At 37.9% G+C, this 26,900-nt stretch overlaps 1 protein-coding gene across 4 annotated transcripts in view; it reads left to right on the top strand.

Annotated features, from left to right (window-relative positions):
- GDAP2 (ganglioside induced differentiation associated protein 2) overlaps positions 1-25,401 on the top strand; it is a 66,249-nt gene extending 40,848 nt beyond the window's left edge. For 2 of the 4 annotated variants that reach the window (XM_044003160.1, XM_044003158.1), the window contains exons 13-14: positions 7,226-7,369; positions 24,306-25,401. In XM_044003160.1, coding sequence (XP_043859095.1) covers positions 7,226-7,369; positions 24,306-24,380 — 219 coding nt within the window. In that variant the 3' untranslated portion in view covers positions 24,381-25,401. Of the gene's footprint in view, positions 1-7,225; positions 7,370-20,077; positions 20,916-24,305 lie in introns of those variants that run through there. The other 2 variants (XR_006356378.1, XM_044003161.1) reach the window with 2 other exon arrangements.
- Positions 25,402-26,900: the final 1,499 nt, after the last annotated feature.

The raw sequence follows: 26,900 nt of genomic DNA, 5'->3' as shown, positions 1-26,900 counted from the left end.
CCCTTTCAAAATTTGTTTTTCCAAGTTTTTGGTTCTCTCTCTTTTAGATGTCTTATATAATAGATTTAGAGCTGAAAGTAATCTTAGAGGCTGAATGGGCCAGGGATTCATAACCTGATGTCTATTCATTTGTGGGTTTTTTTTTGTTTGTTTGTTTGGTTTGGTTTTGGGGTTTTTTTGGTTTGTGTTTTTTTTGGAGGGGGGTTTTGAGGGGCAGTGAGGGTTAAGTGACTTGCCCAGGGTCACACAGCTAGTAAGTGTCAAGTGTCTGAGGTTGGATTTGAACTCAGGTCTTCCTGAATTCAAGGCTGGTGCTTTATCTACTGCACCACCTAGCTTCCCCTGTCCATGAACTTGTAAAAAAAATTTTTTTTTGTTAACTGGATTTCAGTATGTAATCCTACGTATTTAATTTTAAAACATTCTCAAGGCTTCATAGGCTTCACCAAGCTGCTAAAGGGATCTGTGACCAAAAAAAGCCCAGCCTAACCCCCTCACAGATGAGGAAGCTTAGAATTAATACAGACTATTTCTATGTATACTTGATTTAATTACTTTTCTCCATTCTTATTTTCTTTAGTTCCATTTATACTACTTATATAGAGAACTTCAATGTTAGAGGCCAAATTTGTGTGTGGTGAAGAGATTTTGTTACAGAAGTCTTGAAAAATATTTTTTATTTTTCATTTGTTCATTAGCCTTCCAGTTTCAACCTTTAAGTCTGCTTGGGATAATCTGGATTAATTGGGTTTGTCATTCTGCTTTTCATAAACTTGTTAACTCTGCTGTTTCTCATTATTTTATAAAGCAGTACTGTAAAATCTTCAACCATTCTTAAGATTTTATAAACAGATTTATATGCTAAACTGGTATTGCCCCTTGGCTGTCATATCCCTCCATCTGGTAAGGAGATAAAGTGTTTTCTAGCTAAGGCAGCTTCTAGGCTTTTTTGGTCTCAGCATAGGGATGTTTGATTCTTTGGTAAGAGGTAGTAGTTTGAATCAGTATCTGCTCTTTTATCCATTTTTCAGTTTTCACTATTAATACTTCATTTAACTTGTGCCTCAACTTCTTATTTTATTCTTACAATTTGGTATTGATGTTTATGCTTTCTCTACCAAATCAGTGATAGGACTATACATAGATAGCTGATTTAGTAACAGTATCTTGTCTGTTAAAATATAAATTTCATAAGAGATAGTCAAGTGTCCTATGAAGTATTTCTTGTCATTCTATATTTTGTTTGTTTCATGGGTTTCCTTGGCAAAAGAATTAATCAGCCTGTTTTTGACACAGGTAAACATAGAGATCATAAAAAATTATATGATCCTTAACATTCCATATTTTTACTGTTTCCTTTAAAGAAGTGACACCTAATTGCACAAAGCAGTTGTAATCTGACCAATTCAGAGTACAGTTAGAATGTTAGTTACTATTATCTGAACACTATACTTATATTACCTTTATCAATAGCACCATCATACTATTCACTTATTATGCTTCTGGTCAACTAAAACCTCTGGTTCTTTTTCCCAAGAATTCCCCCTTCCTTTATTTGTGCAGTTAATTTATTTAAAACAAAATTCAGGACTATGTATTTGTGCCAGTAAATTTCATCTCATCGATTTGGGGCCAGCAATCCAACTTATTAACATAATTTTGAATCCTGCTTTTGCCATCAATCATAGTAGCTATCCTGGTCGGTTTTGTGTCATCTTCATATTTAACAAACATGCCTTTCATGACTTCATCCAAATCATAAATTAAAATATTGGAGAATAGTGGGCCAAAGGAAGAGCTAATTGATATGGGCCTTTGAATTGTAAATTGATTTTAACTTAACCCTTACAAAAACACAATTGAAAAATGAATTCCCTAACACCGAAGCGCAAATAATCAAAAAGTTCAAATGACAAAAGAACAGTTAGAGGAGAGGGAGAAAAAATTCCACCGGGTCCCTTTCTGGTCCTTCTTAATCCCCGCCCTCCTACCTCAACCCCCCAAGACTCTTTGAGATTAAAAGTAGCAGAGAAGATGCCAATCTGCATGAATAGAAGAGTTCCTCCCTGGGAGCATCCTGTACTGACGACAGGACTGATTAAAGAAAAGATAGATATCCTGAATCTCACTTTGACTTACTAATGTAAGAGTGGATTATGTTCATTAGATTTTGTGTTAGTCGTTTTTTGTCATTTTTATTCTTTATAAGGTGGTAATTCATGAAAGATGTTCTCGAAGACTTAATAATCCACATTGATAATTGTGCTTTTAAGGTTTGCAGAACACTTCACACATTCTCTCAGTTTGAACTTTAGAACAACCCTTGGAAGCCCATTTTTCAGATGAGGAAACTGATGTGCAGTGAGCTCAAGTTCCTTTCTCATGTTAACACAGTGAGGGTTGTGGTTGGGTTTAAGTCTAAGAATTCCTAAATAGTCTAGCGCTCCTTGCAGGATAATGTTTTGTCCCCCTGTTAACAGAAATTCTCATTTTAACACAATTTCCCATTCTTGCCTGAGTGAATATCTATGAAGCACTTATTATGGGCCTAAGTGCTCTGGGTCAGATTCAAAAGGTGAAACACTTCTGTCCTCAGGGAGCTTATAGAGGAAGTGCTTCTAGAAGATGTCATAGGAGTGGTGAGTAATGTCATGTGGCTGCTGTTGACGTGCCATTCCAGAAGCAATAGGGGTCCTGATTTCATCACTGTTCTCAGAGCAAGAAGTAAGAGGGGGATAAGGTGTAGTAGAAAAGTGAGAAGACCAGCACCAACCATGATAGGGAAGTTATCCTCTTCTGGACCTTCTCCAGAATATCATTGTCCTTCCTACATCCAGAATGGAGTACGGGCCTCCAAAGGTGGTCTAACTAGGAAGAGTATAATGGGGACTGTCACTGCCTTTTTCATGGAGCTATGCCATGCAGCCCAAGATCACATGAGCCTTTATCAAGTACCATCTTAGGAGGAAAGGCAGTGAGCTCTCAAACTCATGAAAGTCACTCCAAAAAACATCCACAAAATGCCATAGTACAATTCCTGGAGCAGCAAAATCCACAGAAGAATGTGCTGAGATCATTTTCCAACCAAAGGTGGCTTGGGAGGTCGGAAGGAAGAAGCTGCTATGTGGCAACAGGAGTGGAGCTCAACCCCACAGTCACCCTGACACACATCCAGTCCCAGGAAGGCCTCACCAGAGAAGGAGACACCCAGAGCCTCTGAATCAGCTGAAACACCAGTGTCATCTGGAATTAAGCTCACAGTCTGGTCAGAGGGCTGAGCCCTTGGCAGGGGGGAGATTACAGGGGTCTATGCTGGTGCTAAGGCAGAACTTGGGTTTTTCACCCCTGCTGGGAACCAGGAGGTAGGCTTGAGTAGCAGTGGCCCAGGTGGGGGAGGGGCACAGACTCATCAGAGCTGACAACCACAGCACACAAAGCTGGTTGATTAGCAAGTTGGTCTGGGGTCATTAACGGACCAGGGAACAGGCCAGGCAGGCAAGTGAAAAACCTGATCCTCTTTAAATCATACCACCTAGGACTTCTGAAGCTTGCGATACTGCAGCCTGGAAACAGTGCCCCACTTTAAGGAGCTAAAAGTCTAGTAAAAGAAAGGTAAGATGAGCCAACAGAGAAAGGTTTCTTTAGTGACAAGGAAGATTGATGTGCACCCTCAGAGAAAGATGTCAATTTCAGAGCCCCTATATCTAAAGCTTCCAAGAAAAATATGAATTGGTCTCAGGCCATAGAGGCACTCAAAAAGGACTTTGAAGATAAAGTTAGAGAGGTAGAAGAAAAAATGGAAAGAGAAATGAGGGTGATGCAGGAAATACATGAGAAAAAAGTCAACAGCTTGAAAAGCCAAATGGAAAAGGAGATTAAAAAAGCTCTCTGATGAAAATAATTGCCTGAGAATTAGGATTGAACAAATGGAGGCTAGTAACTTTATGAGAAACCAAGACACAATAAAGCAAATCCAAATGAACAGAAAAATAGAGGGCAATATGAAATAATCTTCTTGGAAAACCTGTTGACCTGGAAAATAGATCCAGGAGAGCTAATTTGAAAAATTATTGATCTACCTGGAAACCATGATCAAGGAAAGAGCTTAGACATCATCTTCCAAGAAACTGTCAGGGAAAATTGCCCTGATATTCTAGAAGCAAAAGGCAAAATAGAAATTGAAAGAATCCACCAATCACCTCCAGAAAGAGATCCCAAAAGGAAAACTCCCAGGAATATTACAGCCAATTCCAGGGCTCCCAGGTCAATGAGAAAATATTACAAGCTGCCAAAAAGAAAGAATTCAAGTATTGTGGAGCCCCAGTCAGGATAGTATAAGATGTAGCAGCTTCTACATTAAAGGATGGGAGGGCATGGAATTTGGTATTCCAGATGGCAAAGGAATTGGGATTACAACCAAGAATCACATATCCAGCAAAACTGAGTATAATCAAATACCATCTTACACTGGTGCTTACATTGAAATTGCTGCCAACTAAGATCCCCAGATCATTTTCATGCAGGCACTAGATCTTTATATGCTGTAGAATATGTGTTTAGAATATATGCCTCATGAGGACAGGGCCTGTTTTTTGCTTTTCTTTGTTTCCACAGCATTTAGGGGAACATATTTCCATGCCAGGAATAAACCATCTAACAAAAACTGCTGAAAAAAACTGGAAAGCTGTTTGGCAGAAACTAGGAATAGATCAACATCTCACACTGTATACCAAGATAAAGTCAAAATGGGTACATGATTTAGACATAAAGGTCAATATCATAAGAAAATGAGAGAAGCATGGAAAAATGTACCCATCAGATCTATGGATAAGGGAAGAGTTCTGATCATTAAGAGATAGAGAAGGATTAAGGGCAGGAAAATGTATAATTGTGTTTATGTGAATTTAAAAGATTTTGCACAAATGAAACTAATGTAGCCTAAATTAGATGGAAAGCAGGAAGGGGGGGGGCGGTTTAAAGCAGGTTTCTCTGATAAAGGCCTCATTTCTCAAATATATAGGGAACTGAGCCACATTTATAAAAATAAGAGCCATTTCTCAATTGATAATGGTCATAGGATATGGACAAGCAATTTTCAGAAGAAGAAATCAAACAGTCACACAAAAAAAATGCTCTAAGTCATTATTGATTAGAGAAATGTAAATTAAAACAGCTCTGAGGTACCACCTCACACCTAACAGATTGACTAACATGACAAAAAGGGAAAATGACAAATGTTGGAGGGGATATGGAAAAATAGGGACACTAATGCACTTTTCGTGTAGTTGTAAACTGCTTTAGCCATTCTGGAGAACAATTTGGAACTATGCCCCAAAGACTATAAAACTATGCATACTTTGACCCAGCAATACCACTACTAGGTCTGTATACCAAAGAGATCAAAGGAAGAGGAAAAGAACCTCTCTGTACAAAAATATTTATAGCAGTTTCTTTTATAATGACAAAGAATTGAAATTGAGGGGCTGCCCATCAATTAGGGAATGACTGAACAAGTTTTGGTATATGATTGTGATGGAATACTACTAAGCTTTAAGGAATCACAAGCAGGATGGTTTCAAAATAACTTGAGAAGTCTTAAATGAACTTATGAAAAGTGAAGTGTGGAGAACCTAGTACACAGTAACAGCAATATTGTTGTAATGATCAGCTGTGAAAAACAACTTCTCTGATGAAGATGAGGATCCAAGACAATTCCAAAAGACCCATGATAAAAAAAATGCTCTCCACCTCCAAAGAAAGAATTGATGAACTTCTAATTTCATTGAAGCATACTTTTTTCCTTCACGTTCTTTATTTATTTGTGTGTGTGTGTGTGTGTGTATGGGTGCTTTCTTTTGCAATATGGCTAATATGGACATAATGTTTTGTGTGACTTCACATGTATAATCAGTATCATATTGCTTGCCTTCTCAAGGGGTAGGTGAGGGAGAAAATTTGGAACTCATAATTTTTTAAAATTAATGTTAAAATCTTTTTAAAAATGTAATTGGGAAATATTTAACAAAATAACTAAAAATATATTTTAAAAAGAAAAGAAACAGGGAAAGGGGGGGAATAGCACTTCCTGACTTCAAACTATATTATAAGCAGCAATCTTCACAACCATTTGGTATTCGTTTAAAAAATAGATCAATAGAACAGACTAGACAAGGGAGATTCAAAAACAGTAAAATTTGATAGCACTTTGATAAAGTAGAAAACATGCTCCAAGTCACTAATAATAAGAGAAATGCAAATCCAAACAAACAAACTTGAGGTTTCACCTCACACCCTGTAAAATGTCAAAAATGACCCCAGAATGACAATAGTCATTATTGGGGATGTTATCGAATGATAGAGACAGAGTCTCTAATTCAAAGGGTATGGACATTTCAGTCACTTTATTTGCATAATTCCAAAAGAGTTGTATCATTTCATAGCTTCACCAGCAGTATTTTAGTGTCATCAAAAAAAAAAAGTCTTCATATGCTAAAATAGTTATAGTAGCTACTACAATATTGTAAATGCAAAGAACAACTACACACCCAAAATTTTAAAGAGTGTTTAAAAATAAAAGATGCATTCTATCCATTTGCCAAATGGGGGTAGCTGATAACCCCCACAGGTAAAGTGCTTTTTGCTTAGGGTCACATAGTAGATCAGAGATACTATTGATTACATCCAAAAGTGGGACTCAGTCTCTTGACTGTATTTTCTCTACCCCCTACCTAGTGCCTTGAATATTCTCCTGCTTTATTCCTCCTCATCCTCAATTCCTAGTTTCCCTTGACTCCTTCAAGAGTCATTTCAAATCCCCTTTTAGAGAAGGCCTTCCCAGTCCATCCTTCCATTTACTTTGTATATATCTTGTATGTACGTAGATATTTGCATGTTTCCTCCATCAAAATGTGAGATCCTTGAGAGCAGGACCATGTTGCCTTTCTTTGTATCCCCAGTGTTTATCACAGATCCTGCTATGTAGTAAGTGCTTGATAAATGCTTGTTAACTGGCTAATTTTGGTTACCACTTTTTGGCTCAGTTCTAATACCCTCAATTTCAGGGGTCTTTTAAAAAACCCCAAACCCATACCTACCTAGGTACAATTTTTAAAACAGGGCTGTTTTTGTCTTTTTAGAATTTTCATCTTGGTTATGATTGATTTTATCTGATGCTCTTTTAAAAAAGCAGATACTAACTTAATTTTTTTTCTTTCCTATCAAATAGGTATCAACATGGTTTTTCACCACCTTTTCTGTCTCAGGACTAAAGGACAAGATCCACCATGTGGACAGCCTCCACCAGCTATTTGCTGCCATATCTCCAGAACAGATTGATTTTCCACCTTTTGTTCTTGAATATGATGCCAGGGTAAGAAGTTAGGGATACCTTTTATCCTTGTAAAATTGGAATTCAGGTTCCTCATTTTCTACATGAATAGGCAGCTTAAGGCCCAGAGAGGCTATCAGTGACTTACCTAAGACCACACAGTCAGTTAATAGAAGACCCTGAATCAGTGAATCAGTTACATTCTAACGAGGGAGACAACATTTATAAATTAGAATATACACAATAAATACAGACTAAATGGAAGACACCCATTAAGAGGAAGGCATTAATAGTGGGAGAAGTGAAAAAGGAAGGTCAAGGAAGTAGTACTTGAACAATTTAGTAAGCCAGGGAGGCTTAAGAGTCAGAGGTGTGAGTGAAGCCTTCTGGGTAACAGCCAGGGCAGAGACACAAGTATGTATGGGAGACCAGGAGCTGCCAATGTTCCAGGACAGCAGGATTGTGGCTTGCTTGGAGGGCATTAGATTGTAAGCAGATGGATAAGTAGGAAGGAGCCAAGGTGTGAAGACCTTTAAATGCCATTTTAACTATTGCATAGATTAGCTGAGAAGAACACTATGTACTTTTTCTATTTATATCCCCAGCTCAGCACCTGTGCTTTATGCATAATAAATGCAGTAAATGCCTTTTTTCTTCATTATAGGACATTATTAGGGTACATGGGCTATTTATAGAACAGAATTGATGCCTCCTAAGAAGGTTCTTTTCCAGAAGGAGGCCCTTCCAAATATATTTCTTTTTTCTTAATTGATAAATTTTATTTTAACAGGCATCACAAGCCATAAAGTATACTTCCCCAAAACCATTAAGCAAAACTCAGGAGTGTGTGTGCCTTTTTTTATTACATGTAAACCTATACTTTTGTGCTTTACTGTTTTGGTTTTTTTTAAAGAATGGAAGGCTTTAACTTTAATAAGATAGTAGCATCATTGTACATGGCCTTTAACCCGAATTTTGTTGCTGATCAATGTTGTTTTCATTTCATTTACATGGCATATATGTTGTTCTTTGAATCTTCTTTCCTCAAGTATGTTTTCCTGTATTCCTCTGAATTCTTCATATTCATCTTTCATTACAAAATAATATTTCTTATACTAGAATTCTAAAATTTTTTCATCTGTTCCCCAACTATTTGAGCACATGATTTGTTAACAACGTTTTGCATTTTTGTATGAATAGTTTCTTCTCCTTCCCCCTTCCCATAACTACATTGGGCCATAAACCTAATATTGGGACCACTGGGCCAAAAGGATAAAATAATTTTTGTTTTATATGTTGCCATCCAAAATAGAAAAATTTCTCGCTGCACGAGCAATGAATTGGCCTGCCTATTTTCCCATAACCCTGCCAACATTGAATTTTTCCATCTTTTACAATATTTGCCCATTTTTTGCATGTCAGGTAGTCCAGTTATTTTAATTTATATTTCTATGATCATTAGCCATTTAGAACACTTTCAGATGATTGTTGATTGTTTCTTCTTTTGAAAACTGCCTGTATATATCCTTTGGCTACTTAGCTCTTGGGGAATGGCTCTTAATCTTATAGATCTATGTCTATTTCTGTCTTTAATCAGAACTGTTTAATGCCTATTTTATATTTTTTCTTCTGTATTTCTTCTGGCTGTATTCCTTTTATTTCTGCTGAAGCTTTTTTTTTAATGTAACTGAAATAACTTATTTCTTTTGTATTATGATTTATTAACAGACATCTTTTCATGGAGGATTTTTTTGTAAGAGTGAACAGGGCCTGTTGTTGGTCATATTAGGGGAGCGTCAGTATTAAGGGCCTTCAAAGTGGCTAACCACTGTGCTAAGTGCTGGGGATTCAAAGGAGGGTTAAAGAGGTTCCGCTCTGAGGGTGCTCACCATCTAATGGAAAAGACGACATGTATGTACACACAAGCTTGGTGCAGAATGAGTTAGGAAGGCATAGAGGACAATGAGAATGCCCAGAGTGGGGAGATGAAATGTCTTGTTTGAAGAATAGCAAGGAAGCCAGTGTCTTTGGACTGAAGCTTGGTGGGGTGGGGTGGGATGGGGAAAAGTTAATGAAGGGTATAAGAAGACTGGAAAAGTGGATATATGGCTTTGAAGGCCAGAGGATTTTATAATTGATCCTGGAGTAATAGGAGGGTAACAGACTTTCACTTAGGGAGATCATTTTGAAAGCAGAATGGAGGGTGGAATAGACTGGGAAGAGCCTTCCATCAAGGAGGCACACCAGTAGGCTCTTGGGAGATGATGACGGCCTATAAAAGTTGCAGAAAAGATAAAATTCCTATGTTGAATTCCATGGAACTAAATCCATTGTTAAAATTAATAGCTACAAGTATGCATAGCTGATTTCAAACCAGTGGTTTTAAAGTTAGGTTTAAAAATTATATTACATTAATTACATTAAATTATATAATTGCAATAAATAAGAATCCAGTTCAACAAACATTTATTGAGTACTTACCATTCACAAGGAGCTCTGCTAGGTACTAAGGGTAATACAAAGGTGAATTATATGTGGTCCCTGCCCTTAAAATATTTTATAGTGTTGGGGGCAGCTAGGTGGCACAGTGGATAAACTCAGGAGTACCTGAGTTCAAATCCGGTCTCAGACACTTGACACTAGCTGTGTGACCCTGGGCAAGTCACTTAACCCCCATTGCCCTGCAAAAAAACAAAACCAAAAAAAAAAAGTTTATAGTATGGTGGAGGAAAATAATATGTATATAATTATACACCAGAGTGTGAAAGGTCATCAAAAACATTTACAAAGCATTCTGGGAGTCCCAAGGGAAAGCATATCATTTGATCTGGGATAAAAATAGGAATGTCTTATTTTGTTATGTTAGAGGTCCTCAGAATCAAGAAAGGTTGAATACCAGATTCATTGGCAGTATTCATTTTTGAAGTCTAAAAGATTTGAGGTCAACCCCCAAATCCTGTTCCCAATATAGGAAATCCCTCTTAAATGATCTGAAGTCGGTAGTAAAGGGATAAAACTAATTTGGAATTTTAGGACCAGTCACTGACTACTAATTATAGCTTCTTCTTCATCCTTTCTGACCCTTCCCCCAATTTTGTCATATGCTACCATATGAGCATAGAGTTGCCCAAGAATTCCAGTCAGAAATGAGAGATCTCCATCTCATTTTTGACTGATTTCTGTCTATAACCATTATAGTCTCACTGGACCATAGTCTTTGTTCTAGCAGAGCATTAATTCCTTAAATGCTAAGGAGATGTTAACCCCTGCAATAGTCCATTTTCATTCTCAGTGACCAAATTGCCAGGTGATGAATCCTCTTTGCTGCCACAGAAGTCTGTGATGTCTCTGACTTCATCACTCTTCAGAGGCTGGTTTCTGTTCCTACAATTGTAGCCTGACTATCCCATTAGTTATTACAATGCAATTACAGTTAACACACACACACACACACACACACACACACACACATATCCTTCAGACAGAATTCTCATTAGGCTCACAGTTCAATTGCCTCAGAATTTTAGAGCTCGAAGGAACCGAGGAGACCCTCTGGTTGAATCACTCATTTTACATGAGTGAAACTCATGAGAAAGGATGTGCCCAAGATCACAGCCCCCTTATGGAGAACAGAGCCTTCTTTGTAGAGCATGATGTGGGAGAACATTACATCCATTCACTGTAGGGCATCATTGGTGTAGTCGAGGCAATTCCCTAGTGAGCATACTAGTGTAATTTAACATTCCTCATTCCTCCACAGTACCTGAAGAAAGATCTTGTCCAGGGAAGGCCCTTCTTCAGGGCAGAATTTTTTTCTGTGATGCTTCTTACTTGTCAGTATGATGTAATACCTACAATTACAATCACTGTATCCCTTTAGCAATAAAATGGTAGCTATTAAGAAAAGACAAGTTCAGGTAGGAAATAGATGATGGAGACTTGTCCTGACTTAGCTAAATATCTTCACATATATAAATATGTATTAAATTGGGAAAGTAGGAGGAAGAGCCTCACTATAATTATTCTGTGGCTTTTGTAGAATTTTTGAAAATGAAAATACTATATGAACTTTTTCTCATTAGCATCCAGCCAACCTCAGCTATTATATCTGATTCTCCTTGTGTGAAAAGTGGAGTAGATAATGTGTCTTGATAGCTAATAAAAGTTTGTTTGGCAGTAATACAGAAAAATAGTAAAAATAGAACAATTAGGTCATGATATAAACATTATGATATATGAGACAGGGATATCAGGACATCATTGAATTTTTTAATGGATGGATGAAATAAAATTTGTCCTTATTTTTATCCTTCTGAATTATTGTCCTATCTCCTTAAGAAGGGCTTGAAAGGAATGTGCAGGGCATAGGGTTCTAGCTAACTGCTTTTTAATACAAAAACCTGAAATGACATTTCAAAAGCCAGTGTTTTGTTTATACTTAATTTTTGGAACAGATAATGCATGTCATCTGTTTTATGATCATTAGAAGACTCAAGGGACTGTTTTGCAGCGACACACATTGTGTGTAAGCATCTAAAAATGAATAGGCAGTTGTTAAAATTCATTTAAAATTCTACCACACCCAGGCCAGCTGTCTCAAATCAGTTTGGGTTTGATTATTGTGTGTTTGTTTTTACCTTGTCATATCTTCATCCATCAAAGATACAGGTCTAAAATTATTGCACAGTGATTATAAAAAAAAAAAACAAATAGTAAGCATTTATTAAGCACCTGCTAAATGCCAGGTAGAATCTTAGATGTGAGGGGTACAAATGCAATGAATGAAACACCCTCCCCCCCCCCCAAAAAGAAACCCCCTCCATAGTATAATCTAGAACTTCTCTACCATCCTGTTTTCTTGGAACCTATCCTACAGTTTAAAAAAAAGGATCAGTAGTAACCATCTCCTGAGTAACAGAGAGCCAGAATGGTTTATCAAGAACAGGTCCTGCCAGACTAAGCTTATCTCCTTTTTCAATAGGGTCCCTAGACTGGTAGGTCAAGGAAATGCTATTGATAGAGTTTACCCAGATTTCAGCAAACTGTTGGAAAATGTTTCATGTTGTTTATATGGGAAAAAGGCAGACAGTAGCATAGTTAGATAGATTCACAGCTGGTTGGAAGATGAGCCCTAAAGAATAGTAATTCCTGGCTCCATGTCACCTTGGAAAATCCTTAGTGGAATGTGCCAGAGCCCTTGTGCTTGGTCTCACCTACTATGCAAAGAAATACAGAATGGCATTACACATAGACACCACTAAGCAATGCAGTGGCTAAAATTCCAGGCCTGGAATCAGAAAGAGGAATTCAGATTTAGCCCAACACTTACTAGCTGTGTGACCCTGGGCAAGTTACTTATCTCTGGGGATGAAAATAGTACCTTCTTTGCAGGGTTGTTGTGAGGAACAAATGAGAAAAAATAATTGTAAAATGCTTAACCCCATATCTAGCACCTAGTAAGTGCTATATAAATATTAGCTATTATTAGTATTCAAATAGCCCAATGATAGTTTTTCTTTTCTTTATTACTATTATTAATGCTATAATGCAGCCTTAAAATAATTTTAGTCTTGTACACCTGGAAGGATCTATTAGGAGCAAAGTCTGTCAGATAATCACTTTCTTACTGAAGAAGACTAAAGCAAGTGGTGACTAATGAGAAAATAATATTAGCTTAATTCATTTTACTGGCTCCTTCCCATGTGCTTACAAATATGCTCAAGTCTCCTGGTACTAAAAAACACTTCCCTTGACCCTTCTACCTCATGCCTTTCACTGATGAACTTCATGAGAAAAGTTGTCTAATATAACATATTTACGATATGTCTCCACTTCCTTGCTCCCTACTCAGTTGCTTTCATCTGACTCCCAGAGGCTTTTTAAAGTTGTTATCTGCCCTGTGGCTGTTACACACACACACTCTTGCCTACCAGATACTCGCCAGATAACTGAGGTCTTATTTCTCCTGTTGCTTTACTGGGTCCTAATCCTCTTCCAACCTTGAAATGTGAGTGTTCTGAGGATGTCTTAGCCCCTCTTGCTTTGTCTCTCAACCTCCTTCCCTTTACAGTCTCATTCCCACCAAGATCACTTAACTGCCACCACTATGTAGATGAATCCCGAGTGTGTATTTGTAGTCTGAACCTGCCTTCTGAGCACCAGGCCCATTTTTCTACTTGCCCCCAGGATTTTCTACCTCCTGTCCCAGCTCTTCAAACTCACGAACATGTCTGTGACCAGGTGTAGTTGTTTTCTTACGCCTCCCTCCCGCCCACCAAGGAGAGCCCCTAACCCCTTCTCCAGGCCCTTGCCTTCCCAGCCTCCATGTCGTTCTTCCCTGTGCCCTCTCCATGCTGCTCCAAATTCTCTCACCTCCTCTGCCCATTCTCCCCCATTCTGCTTCCTGAATTCTTACCCAACCATTGATGCTCATTTCAGGTACTGCCTCTTTCACCGAAGCCTTCCCGACCCCCCCCCCCCCAATTAAGGACCTTATGCTTCAGAACTTAACACAGCCCTTTGCTTTGTGTCGCTCTGATGTGTTTAACACATGATAGCGTATATCGTACTGACCTATCTTTGTTAACCCCTATCTCACTGTAGCCTCCCGGAGACATTTTGTCTTAGCTAAAATATACAGAACACCCACATTTCAAGGTTGGAAGAGGGTTAGAGGAACCAGTAAAGCAAACAGGAGAAACAAGACCTCAGTTATCTGGAGAGTGTCTGGTAGGCAAGAGTGTGTGTAGCAGCCACAGGGCGGATAACAACTTTAAAAGGCCTCTGGGAGTCCGGGGTGGGTGTGTGTGTACCAAAAGCAGCACCAACCATTAGGCACCACTGTATATGTGTATGTATGTGCATGTATGTATATATACATACATATATACACACATACACATACACAGTCATGCCTAATGGTTGGTGCTGCTTTTGGCACATAGCAAGCCCCTAATGAATGTTGGTTGGATTGTATTTATTAAGCACCTGTTGTGTGCAGTGCAGAGTAGCAGTAATGCTTAATAGATAACCTGAAAATCAGTAACACGGCATCCAAACCCTCCATCTAATACATCCTGCCTGTGGAACTGTGGGTGAGCTGTGGACGCTCTCAGGGCCCCAGGTTAGAGTGACTCCTCAGTAGGTCCAAAAAGCCGTGCACAGGGCCCTTTGGTAAGTATTACAGTTACAAAAATCAGAATGATAGTTCCTGACAGTCCTGCTAGGGACAGAGGGGGGAAAAGGATATAACGTGTATTCAGGTAAGTCTGATACAAGGGTTAGGGACTTCTAGGTGGCAAGGTGGAGGGGGCAAAAGAAGTAGAAAGTTTTCTTAAATATTTTAGGAGGGAGAGAATACTCAGGCAGGGGAATCAAGGAAGGTTGGAAAATTTCTTACTAGAGCTGAACATGGAAGCTCGATAAGGATGCTCAATAGCAGAGTAAGGAAGGAAGTACATTACAAGCATCACTGACAGTTCACGTAAATGCCAGATATTTTTTTTAAATGGCACATCAAGTTCACAGACCAGCTGCTTTCTAGTTTGACAGAAACAGTGGGCAAGAAAGGAAGTCATGTGAAAGAAGGCCAGAAGTGTAGGTTGTAATCAGTATATGGAAATCCTCAAGTGCTAGGCTAAGGAGCTTCTAGTTATCCCAGAGGTAATCAGGAACTCAGGAGACTGACTTGTTTAGACCTCAGTCGGTTTCCCTCAGGTAGTACACATGGTATCTTGTAGAAAGTTGATACTCCAGTGTTCTTTGAAAACACACACACACACACACACACACACACCCCTCCCACCTGGTTCTGCTCAGACTTTATGCTATGCTTCAGTTGCCATCTCACTCCACAACTTCCCTCTAACACTCATTAGTGCCTGTAGCATTCTCACCCTGAAAGTACTCTCTCCCCCCTTCATTGCCCTCCTGGCTCTGGGCTGACTTTTGGACTAAAACACCTGCCTTGATACCCTCTCCCTCTCATAGAGAGGCAATGATTTACCTAAAGTGACATGGTTAGTTAAATGGCAGAGCCAAGAGTTGGAACCAGGTGTTCAGAGTCCAAGTCTGGTGCTTTTTCTACCAGATTACAGTTTCAATTCAAATAAAGATGTTTTAAGCTTTCTGTCTTCATTGCTGCCTTCATCTTTGGCACTTCAATTGTCATGATCTTTTCCCCTAATCTTCCCATAATCTGTGTGCAGTGTGAAACCTATATACAGGCTTCATATAAGCCCAATTCAAAGAAAAATAAAAAGCGAAACTGGCACATGGGACAGCATGGTAGAGGCACGTTCTAGGGTGAGATGACCACTGAGTCATGGCATCAAAGTCCTAGCAGAACCAGGAGGCGAGTCAAGATTGACTGGCTTGTGCCCTTCCTCAAATGGAGGCCTTGAGAAGAATTCATCAGTAGTTAAAAGGGGCAGGCAACTGAGAGTTGTTCCGGGATAAAAAGGCCTCAGAGGCCAGTGGATGTAATAGGGTGAGGAGGCCTTGGGCTGAAGGAAGTTCTAGGCTGAAGAAGGTTCCATGGAGGTGGAGTCCAGGAAGACAGGCAAGAAGGGACTCAAGGTTGGCCAGCCTGGGCCCCTTCCATCTCAGAAAATTAGCTACCATTTTCATAAAGGCCTTCAAAAATTATTCCATAGTTTTTCTCCAGCACTTTACTGTCTCATAAATTTTTTATTGTTTCCAGATAAATCATGAAGATGTTTTGTTTCTCAGCAATCTCTCACATAATATGAGACTAGTATAAGAAACTTTCATATCTGATTGCTTACCGCTTCAGGGAGGGAGGAATAGAATTTGGAACTCAAAACTTTAAATAAAACTGTTTATTTAAATAAATAAGTAAATAAAAACATTCTAGAAAAGAAAAAAAAGTATTCAGTGTGGGTATGGTAAGCTAAAGAAAGCAGCATTGAAAGAGAATTGAGAAGTATATTCTGAGAGGATTGAATCATAAAGAGTATGGTTTGGTAGAAAGAGCCCTGGACTTGAAGTCAAAACCCTGAGTTAAAGTTTTGCCTGAATACTTAATAGCTAGAGTTCAGTTTCCTCACCCTAGTCTCTTATTATGAGGAAAGTTTCCAATGCTTTAAGGCACCATGTAAATATAAGCTGCTAACAGTAGAATGTAAGCTCCTTTGAGGCCAGGACATGTTTTATTTGGGCTTTGTATTTTCAGTACCTATCACAGTGCCTTTCACATAGCAGGTTTGTTTGTTGATTTTTAGGGAAAAGTGAATTTTTTGTTTCCACAGGGAACTCAAAATAGAGTTGTCTGACCATGACTAATGTTTGCTTTTAGAAAAATTCTTATTATTTAGCTTTGTGATTATACACTGATCACTTAAACGTAAGGCCTCATATTCTTCATCTGTAAAATAAGTCAGTTGGACTTGATAAGGCCTTAGGGAATTCCTCCTTAGGGAATGAAATATTATGAGATAATATTTATAAAAGATGTTAAGCACAGCACATAGTAGCGGTGATAGATTCTTTTTTTTAATCATAAAATTATTTTATTTTATAGTTACGTGTAGAGATAGTTTTCAACATTTGTTTTTATAAGATTTCTAGTTTCAAATTTGTCTCCCTCCCCCCCTCCCCAAGACAGCACACAATCTGATATAGGTTATCTATGTACAATCACATTAAACATATTTCTACGTTAGTCATGCTGTAAAAGAAGAATTAGAGCAAAAAAGAAAAACAACAACAACAACAAAAAATAGAAATAGTATGGTTCAATCTGCATCTAGATGCCACAGTTCTTTTTTTCTGGATTTGAAGAGCATTTTCCATCATGAGTCCTTTGGAACTATCTTGGACCATTGTATTGCTGAGAAGAATCAAGTCTACCACAGTTGATCAATACACAATGTTGTTGATACTGTGTACAATGTTCTCCTGGTTCTGCTCATCTCACTTAGCATCAGTTCATGTAAGTCCTTCCAGGTTTCTCCAAAATCTGCCTGCTCATCATTTCTTACAGCACAATAGTATTCCATTACATTCATATACCACAACTTGTTCAGCCATTTCCCCAATTGATGGGCATCCCCCATCTCAGTATTTCCAATTTCCAATTCCTTGCCACCACAAAAAGAGCAGCTATAAATGTTTTTGTACATGTGGGTCCTTTTTCCTTTTTTATGATCTCTTTGGGAAAGAGACCTAGTAGTGATATTACTGGATCAAAGGGTAGCCACAGCTTTATAGCCCTTTGGGCATAGTTCCAAATTGCTTTCCAGAATGGTTGGCTCAGTTCACAGCTCCACCAACAATGCATTAGTGTTCCAATTTTTCTACAGCTTCTCCAACATTTATTATTTTCCTTTTTTGTCATATTAGCCAATCTGATAGGTGTCAGGTGGTACTTCATAGTTGTTTTAATTTGCATTTCTCTAATCAATAGTGATTTAGAACACTTTTTCATATGGCAGTAGATAGCTTTGATTTCTTCATCAGAAAACTGCCTGTTCGGGGCAGCTAGATGGCGTAGTGGATGGAGCACTGGCCCTGGAGTCAGGAGTACCTGAGTTCAAATCCGGCCTCAGACACTTAACACTTGCTAGCTGTGTGACCCTGGGCAAGTCACTTAACCCCAATTGCCTCACTTAAAAAAAAAAACAACAACTGCCTGTTCATATCCTTTACCATTTCTCAATTGGGGAATGACTTGCATTCTTATAAATTTGATTTAGTTCCCAATATATTTTAGAAATGAGGCCTTTATCAGAAATACTGGCTATAAAAATTGTTTCCCAGCTTTCTGCCTCCCTTCTAATTTTGGATGCATTGCTTCTTTTTGTACAAAAACTTTTTGATTTAATGTAATCAAAATCAATCATTTTGCATTTCATAATATTCTCTATCTCTTGTTTGATCATGAACTGTTCTCCTTTCCATAAATCTGAGAGGTAAACTATTCCTTGCTCTCCTAATTTACCTATGGTATCACCTTTTATGTCTACATCATGTACCCATTTTGACCTTATTTTACTGAGGTGTAAGATGTTTGTCTATACCTGGTTTCTGCCATACTATCTTTCCAGTTTTCCCAGCAGTTTTTGTCAAATACTGAGTTCCTATCTCAGAAGCTGGAGTCTTTGGGTTTATCAAACACTGCATTACTAATGTCATTTACTACGGTGTCTCCTGTGCCTAACCTATTCCATTGATCCACTGCTCTATTTCTTAGCCAGTACCAAATAGTTTTGATGACTGACACTTTATAGTAAAACTTCAGATTTGGTACAACTAGCCCACCTTCCTATACATTTTTTTTTCAATAGTTCTCTTGATATTCTTGACCTTTTGTTCTTCCAGGTGAATTTTGTTATTATTTTTTCTAGAGCTATAAAATAATTTTTAGGTAGTCTGGTATGGCAGTGAATAAGTAAATTAATTTAGGTAGAATTGTCATTTTTTTTATATTAGCTCGGCCTATCCATGAGCAGTTGATATTTTTCCAGTTATTTAGATCTGATTTTATTTGTGTGAAAAGTGTTTTGTAATTGTTCATAGAGTTCCTGGGTTTGTCTTGGCAAGTAGACTCCCAAATATTTTATATTATGTGCTGTTACTTTAAATGGAATTTCTCTTTCTATCTCTTGCTGCTGGATTTTATTGGCCATGTATAGAAATGCTGATGATTTATGAGGATTTATTTTATATCCTGCAACTTTGCTAAAGTTGTTCATTCTTTCAAGTAGTTTTTTAGTTGATTCTCTGGGAGCTGTGATATTCTTATTCTCTTCCCTCCCCTCCCCCTTCTATTGCTAACATTCCATGATTCTATAATCTGTGGAGATGCGAGAGATTTGATGAGAACAGCACTGGAATCAGGAATAAAAAAGATAATCCTTGCCACCAAAATGCAAAGAATTACTTTTATAGATTCTTTGTTTTAAAAATAGAACAGATCCTAGGATTTGACTTCACCTGAGTTTAAAGGAAAAATCTTTAGATCCTTGATCACATTGATATTCAGAAACCAAGAATTTCTAGACTCTAATAACCCAGCATGTATTTGGTCCTCTATAACTGAACTGCTTTTTATCCCTGATTCAGTGAGCCCAGTGCAAAGTATAAGACTCACTTAATGGTTCTTTGTTGGTGTTTTTTTTAACCCCTTAATTACCATAAAATATCGCATTTAAACATAAGCCTCCATCTCTCCTCCCAAGTCTTAACTTGCTTTTCATTAATGCTGCACATTCCTTACATTAGGGCTTAAAGAAAATGAACTCTTTGGAGAAAACAAAAATCTTAGAAACTACAGAACAGTCATAAGTCCCATTAACCTAATTGAGGGACCTTGGTGCCTATTGGCCTTGGGAACTTAATTAACTTAAAACCATTGAAATTATTTGTCCTCCTTGGTTTTTATAAAGACAGACTTGGGAAAAATGTGGGCCAAATAGTCATGCTGGAACTATGCTGCCTTCCTTAGACATGAAAGGCCTGGCATGCAATTCTCCGCCTTGAACCGAATGACCTGAGAACTTTAACAAGCCTTGCTCCTTATGCGTGGCAGGAGAGCGTCGATGGTCTGCCAGCACAGTTATGATTCTTAGATTCTCTTGAAGGAAATTGGAGTTTCACAATCCTAAGCTAAGTCACTACGTAGTTTGTTCTGTCTTTAATTCTCTCTTTTTCCCTCCATGCTCACAGATGTTAAAGGAGACCCACTTTTAATGATGTAAATGTTTTTTGCCTTTTTGTTTCTGTCCACAGGAAAACGGGCCTTACTATGCGTCTTATCCCCCATCACCAGATCTATGACCTTCCATCTTGTAGAGTACTGCTGGTTTCCAAGGATGACTCCCTCTTCCTGGCCTGCTGCCTGTTGAAATGAAATTCATTTGTGCTGTACAGAATTCAGAGAAGGTCTTTTGTCCCCACCTCTCTGATATTTTTTTATTGACACTATATTTTCAGGCACATAAACAATCTGCAAATGTTAGGTCACTGTGCACTCTGTACCACTGTTTTAAATTTGTATATGCATATCTAGTGGAAATACTGATATCTGAGGATAAAATGAAGGAGAGGCTTTGTGTCTCCATCCGCTGTTGGAGAGCAGCTTTCAGATGTCTTGAATTTCCTACAAAGACATCAGACTATTGGACAGGCTGTCAGTCTTGATCATATTGTCACCATCATATTGAAAGCTTCCTAGAGTACTAAACCTAAACTATTTGTAACAATGTACAGAACTGTTCAGACTATGCTCATCAGATTAGGAAATTTACTTCCAATCCTTTTGTGTTGTTTACTTCTGACATATACAGGTACTTTACCTACAACAGAGGAGAGTGGTGTGAAACTGAGAAAGTTGCAAATGATTTGACTAAAGATCTTTGAAAAGTTTAGCAGGATATGGGCTGTGTAGACTTGAGTCCTGAAAGTGCCAGGTTTGTATCCCCGAAATAAGGGATCTGGGGGAGTGCCAGCCTTCTGCTCCTAACAGTGTGATAAAGAGATGTCTTTCACTTTTTCTGTAATCTTGTTTGTGGCCTCTTTTCAAAAGCTCCAGCAGTCTTAGTCTTCTAAATAAATAGGTACTACCTAATGGTTCACCAGGAATTTAATAAGTATCGCATGAGAAAGAAATTAATGATGTTTGTTCACCTCCTTTTAGGAATACATGTGTGTGTGTACATGTACATACACACACACACACACACACACACACACACACACACACACTGCCCTCCTCTACCAAGGGCTGATTTTGCGTGACTGTCACTTATATGATACTACCTTGGGAGACCTTGTCTAATTATCAGACATCCTAGCATTGCCTGCTTATACAAGGAGGATGAGCAGATACAAGGGGTGTGATTCTTGCCATCATTGCTAGTCTTGCTACTTGTAACTCAGTCATTAAGCCTTAGCCTGCCTAGCTATAAAAAATAAGTATAATTTTACCTACCTCGTGGAGGTATGAGAAGGTACAGTATCTAGAAAAGGACTTGAGCTATAGTAGGTGCTAAAAGAAAGTGAAGTGGGGGGTGTGTTGTCTCTGGCCGTAAGTTAGGGATAAAATTTGAGTGAGCTCAATAAGACTTCCCTTATCTTACTTCCGGCCTTTCAAGAGAAATACAACCATCAGGGCATATAATTCCAATCCTACTACCTCCCACCTCTAGCTTTGTCCAGAATTTTTTTTGCCCATTGATGGCAGTGTCAGTTAGAAAGGCATTTGGGGTGGGGGGAAAGAGGTATTCATATTGATGTATTCCTAATTCACCCTCAGCATCTTAGCACTCACCCTGTCCCCAGCCCTCGACCCCATGCACACACATACATACTGTTGTAATGTGCATAGGTTTCAGAAGTGTGAACTGAAGTGCATACTCCTCATATCCTTTTTTAAGAAGCCTTTTACTCTTTCAATAACAATGCCCTTATGTTCCATTTAATTCCCCAGTGCATAAGAAATGCAACTTATCTCCCAAGTACCAAGAGAATAATAACTTTAGAGGAAATTAGTTATGGGGTTAGGCAACCCTCTTCTCTGCTGGTTTTTAAAGAGTTTAGCAAGTGAATGTCATCTTTTTTTCTCTAAAAGGGAGAGACTGAAGTATCAGTCACCTGTAAACAGGTGACTTAGTAACAATGGTCTTCCTTTTCTTATCCCATGTTTTGTGAATATTGGGCTAGAGATCAGCATATGTTGACAACCAGTTAGATGTAACTTTTACCTTTCTCTGGTTTGGTCATTATAATTCCTATCAAAAAGGACTCCTTTTATCTCTTTAGCTTGGTTGTGCCCACCACAAATTTCAAATAACTGCAGCTTTTTAAAGTAGACATTGAAGCACTTTCCCAGTAGACTGTCAGCACAGATTCCTGTTGGATAGAATTGGAATATCTTTTCCACAAGGGGCTGTGAAAATATACAACCTTTTCTATATTACAGGACTTAGCTGCCTTGAATCGAGATCATTCCTGTGCTCTGTCCCTGTAGGCAGTATAATAGGCTGCCTGTAGTGAATATATTTACTGTATTGTCCTTTGATTTGAAGCTGTTTGTATTGATGTGTATGTGTGTACGAATATCTCTCTATTTATATTTATAATTTAGTGAATTGCAATGTGCTTCAGTTACAGGATGACATTGCTCCTCTTTCATCCATATAGTCATGGGTATTTATTGCTATAGTCATATCAGTAATGCTTCTAGTGAATTCTTATGTATGTATATGTATTTTTATATATATATATATATATACACACACACATATATAGTGCATACAATGTGCTATATATGTGGACGGTCCTCTGTATTCACCTTAAAGAGCAGGTCATTGAGGTAGAATGCAAACAAACTCATCATAAAAATTTTTGATAGTTTGTTGGTGACAGTTAAGATGAAAATCCCAGACTTCCCAGTGGGATGGGGTGTCAGCTGGGACTGGCACTATTTGTACAAGACACATTGAATGAAGCTGTTTCATTTGACTGAACTTTTGGAGAGAGCAGTGACCTTATGGTGACGAAATGATCAAGTAGGGTACAGTTGTCATATATGTTGTTTTGATGAAGGTCAGGTAGACTAGATAACACATCTTCTATTTCAGAGGCCAGCACTGTGGGATGAAGGGATAGCTGCATTCAGGGGCCCACTTCAGAGCATGACAATTTAATGGGTTTTGGTCATGAATACCAGTTGAAAGCTCTAGACACAACTTATAAAACTTTAGGTAAATTAATTCATGTATGGCACCCTAGGGTTCCAAAACAGTAAAGAGTTTCTTTCTTCATATATTTGAGTTGCTTTGAATTCAGTGATACCAAAGATTTTTTATAGGTGAAATACCATATTAGAAAATTAATTCCTAAAAATTCTTGGGCACAGTGATCCAAATTAAATTTTTTTCTTTCTTCAAACTCCAATTTTATCTGATGATGTCCTATTTATATCATTGCCTTTTTTTAAAGTCATCAGAGGAAAATAACTTATATTTTGAAAGTTTGCAGTAGGAATTCAGTACAGATATTAGAAAAAAAACAAGTGTCAATTTATAATAAAAATTCTGATATGGCTAAAGTTTGCTAATGGGAGAAAAAATGGATCTCTTACTGGAGAAAAAGTTTAATTATTGTAGTAAAAGAACATTGCCCGTCTGTTGTCTGTTTTCAATCCTTTGGGGTCTCATTTTGTTCAAATTATAGGAAATGGTTCTGTCTTTTCATTGTCTAATTCAAAAGAAAAATAAGAACATGCAGTATTAAATGTCAGCTAAAAACTAGCTGTGGAAGTCTCCTTTTAAATTTCACCTATACATATGCATTCTAAAACTAAAACTGTTAAGTTGGGAATGTGTTGCTATTTTTGGAGATGAAAATGAGAAGGAATGCCTAGTTCATAAGTTAATAGAATAGACTACAACTTCTTTGATCTCAGAAATTTGGTCCAGGAGAATCATGGATCAGTCAGTCAAGCATTTATCAATCACCGATTATGTTCTGGGCACTGGGGATCTAATGGCAAAAATGAAACGAGCCTTTCCCTCTAAGAGCTTATAGTCTACCGTGGAGACACGTCCATATAGAAACATATATCTGGGGGTGGGCATCTTCATAATATAGTGCTTTTACCTTAAAATTACCAGCAGCAGTATTACAATAATAAGCATGCAATAAGGGCTATTGGTTCCATAGATGTTAAGTACAGCCCATGGGGACTTCCCTTGATTCATGTTTTGACCTAAATTTTGAATATGGAAGATATATTTAAGCTGCACAACCACAGATTATAAAGGTTGCCTCAAAGCCCCAACCACAGCCTACTCTTGAATATGTTTTACAAGTGACATCCTATATCCTAATATATAAGGGATATAAAGCAATAAGTGCCATGCAATACTAGCTAACATTTCTCATTAAAACAGCAGTTGATATTTGGTGATATTGGATGGGAGTAGTTAACTTTGTTTTTTTTTATGCTTTCCAGAAAAACATTTCCAAGGTTGGCTGTTGCAAAAAGAGAAACAATTTGTGGAAGGGCCGGATTGGGGAAACATTATAGACATGTTTTTGCTAATGCAATTCACGTAGCAAACATAACTACTGAATACAATATTCTGTTGACTATTGAAAGCTAAATACATTATGTAAACACACAAGTCACACTTTTCTTTGTAATGATTTTTGTTAGGATAAGCACACAGTCAGCACAAACTGAGCCAGGACTTTCAGACCAGATCTTACTGATTAAAATAAATAATTTTGTAAAATCTTGAACACATGTAAATCATTTTAATTACTGCTGAGCAATAGAAACCCAAGGGCTTTATGTAGCTGGCATGACTTAAAAATGTTTATTCAAAATTCAGAAAGCCTTTCCCAGTGTTTCACATTTAAAGATATGTTTTTAAATATGCTTTTCTTGATTTGAGAATTTTGTTTTCTTTTGTTTTAAAGTGAGTATGTGTATGCATTTGAAGAATATTGAAATTTGGAGAGCCAAGAAAGAAATGGTAAAGTTCATTTAGTGAACAAGATTGTAAACCATTTTTCTTTTTCTATGCTACCATCCTAATCAATAAAGCCTGACACATGCAGTAAATAGTATGATTAAATTATGTAAGAAGTTTCTTACAATATGAATTCTATCCACTAAGACATTTTTGCTTTGTGAAAGCAAATTCCATGTACAGAGCAAGAACTTTTTGCAGATACTGGTGCAGATTTCTTAAAATATATGTAATAGATGCATTCTAGGAACTTGCCTATTAAGCTTCTATCTTCATATGGAATTGTTTATCTATTATAGCCATTTTAAAATATTAACCCTTATAAGATGAAAATCTGCACATTCTGAAAATCTACGTATTTAAATAGAAAATTAGCTAAATTCCTGTTGAGAGTTTAAATCCATTCTTTGATTTTCTTTAACAGTATCTATTGGGATAGTGCGTTACCATTTTTAAGACCCTTTACCTTAATATTTCTGTGATCTTCACAATAATCCTTTGAGGGTGGTAGGGCCCATGACTGGCCCCTTCATACTGATGAAGTCATTTGGGATCATGTAAACTGACTTACTCAGCGTCAAGTAAATGGTCAGTCAGAATTCAGGCATTCTGACTGTTCTTTGTATTTGCAATGTGCTACTTCTCAAGTTGTCATGAAGAACGTTGAAACTATATATAGGTGAGGGGCCAGCAAGATACAGGAAGAAGGTATTAGGATCACCCACCTCACTGTGTATATCATCCACCAGCAGTTTTAAGGTTGTGTGATGTACTGGATTGCAATCAAGAAAACCTGTGTGACTTTGAAATACTTCAATTCACTTCTGTGCCTCAGTTTCCTTATCTCTTAAAGGAGGGAGATGATCTTGATATTCCCTTCAAACTTTAAATCCCCTTCAAACATTAAATCCCATGTTTCTAGGCTTTGTAAGCACAAAGGTGTGTGTGTGTGGGGGGGGATGGGGATACCCCAGGGTGAAGCATTTTCTTCAGCTGTCTCAAAGTTTTGGGTGAATTTGGCATTTTTATTCTCTTCCATACAACCTATTATTCCTCCATAGCTCTCTATCACCTATTTGCAAATTTTATTAGGAAATCATAACCATAAGAGAGGAATTTTGTCATCTTACTGTCTATAATCTGTACAGTGTACTTAATTGTGCACTTGGTGTAACCTCTGAGATGCAACAAAGTATGGATTGATTCTCTGTTGCTTGTGCTAATTTTGGCCTAACACCACCAAGAAAAGAGGTCCTCTACCAGCCAGTACCACACATACATACATAAAACCATTGGTTGCAGCAAACACAGAAATGTTCAATGCTATGGAAAAATTCACTTACCTTGGCAGTATACTTTGCATGGATGTACACAAAGAGGATGAGGTCGATGCATGCATTGCCAGAGCTAGAGCAATGTTTGGAAGGCTCCAGAGGAAAGTGTAGAAGAGTAATAGACTGCCTACCAAACTGAAGTTCTACAGAGCCACTATGCTGACCTCATTGCTATATGACTGAAATCTAGACAGTCTACCAGTGCCATGCCAGGAAACTAAATTGCTTCCTTGAATTGTCTGGGAAGATTCCGAAGATCACTTGACAAGATAAGACAGACGTCCTTTTCCAAAATGAACTACCAAGCATTCAAACTCTACTGCAGAGATTACAACTCCAATGACCTGGCCAAGTTGTTTGAATGTCAAAAGTATGTGTGCCTGAAAGACTATTTTACAGAGAATTCAAGGCAAGTGCTCACGTGGAAGTTAAAAGTGATAAAAGGACACTCTCAAGGTCTTTCTGAAGAACTTTGGAATCAATCATGAGACACTGGTAAAGCACTGTCCAACATGACACGCCTGCATTAAAGAAGGAGCTGTACACTATAAGGAAACAGAATTGCAGTAGCTCAAAAGAAAGATGTGATGTGCAGATTTAGAGATATATCTCCACTCCACATATTCATCTGGACTATTTGTGCCTGACCCGTGATAGAGCCTTCTGAGCTTGCATTGTCTCCTCAGCACACTATACATCAACCCCAACATAGTGATGTCATTTTTGTCTTCTTTGAGA

Source organism: Dromiciops gliroides, chromosome 4 (assembly GCF_019393635.1).
Source record: "Dromiciops gliroides isolate mDroGli1 chromosome 4, mDroGli1.pri, whole genome shotgun sequence".
NCBI lineage: Eukaryota > Metazoa > Chordata > Mammalia > Microbiotheria > Microbiotheriidae > Dromiciops > Dromiciops gliroides.
Note: the sequence above shows the minus strand (reverse complement) of the source record. Positions and strands in the feature narration are given on the sequence as shown.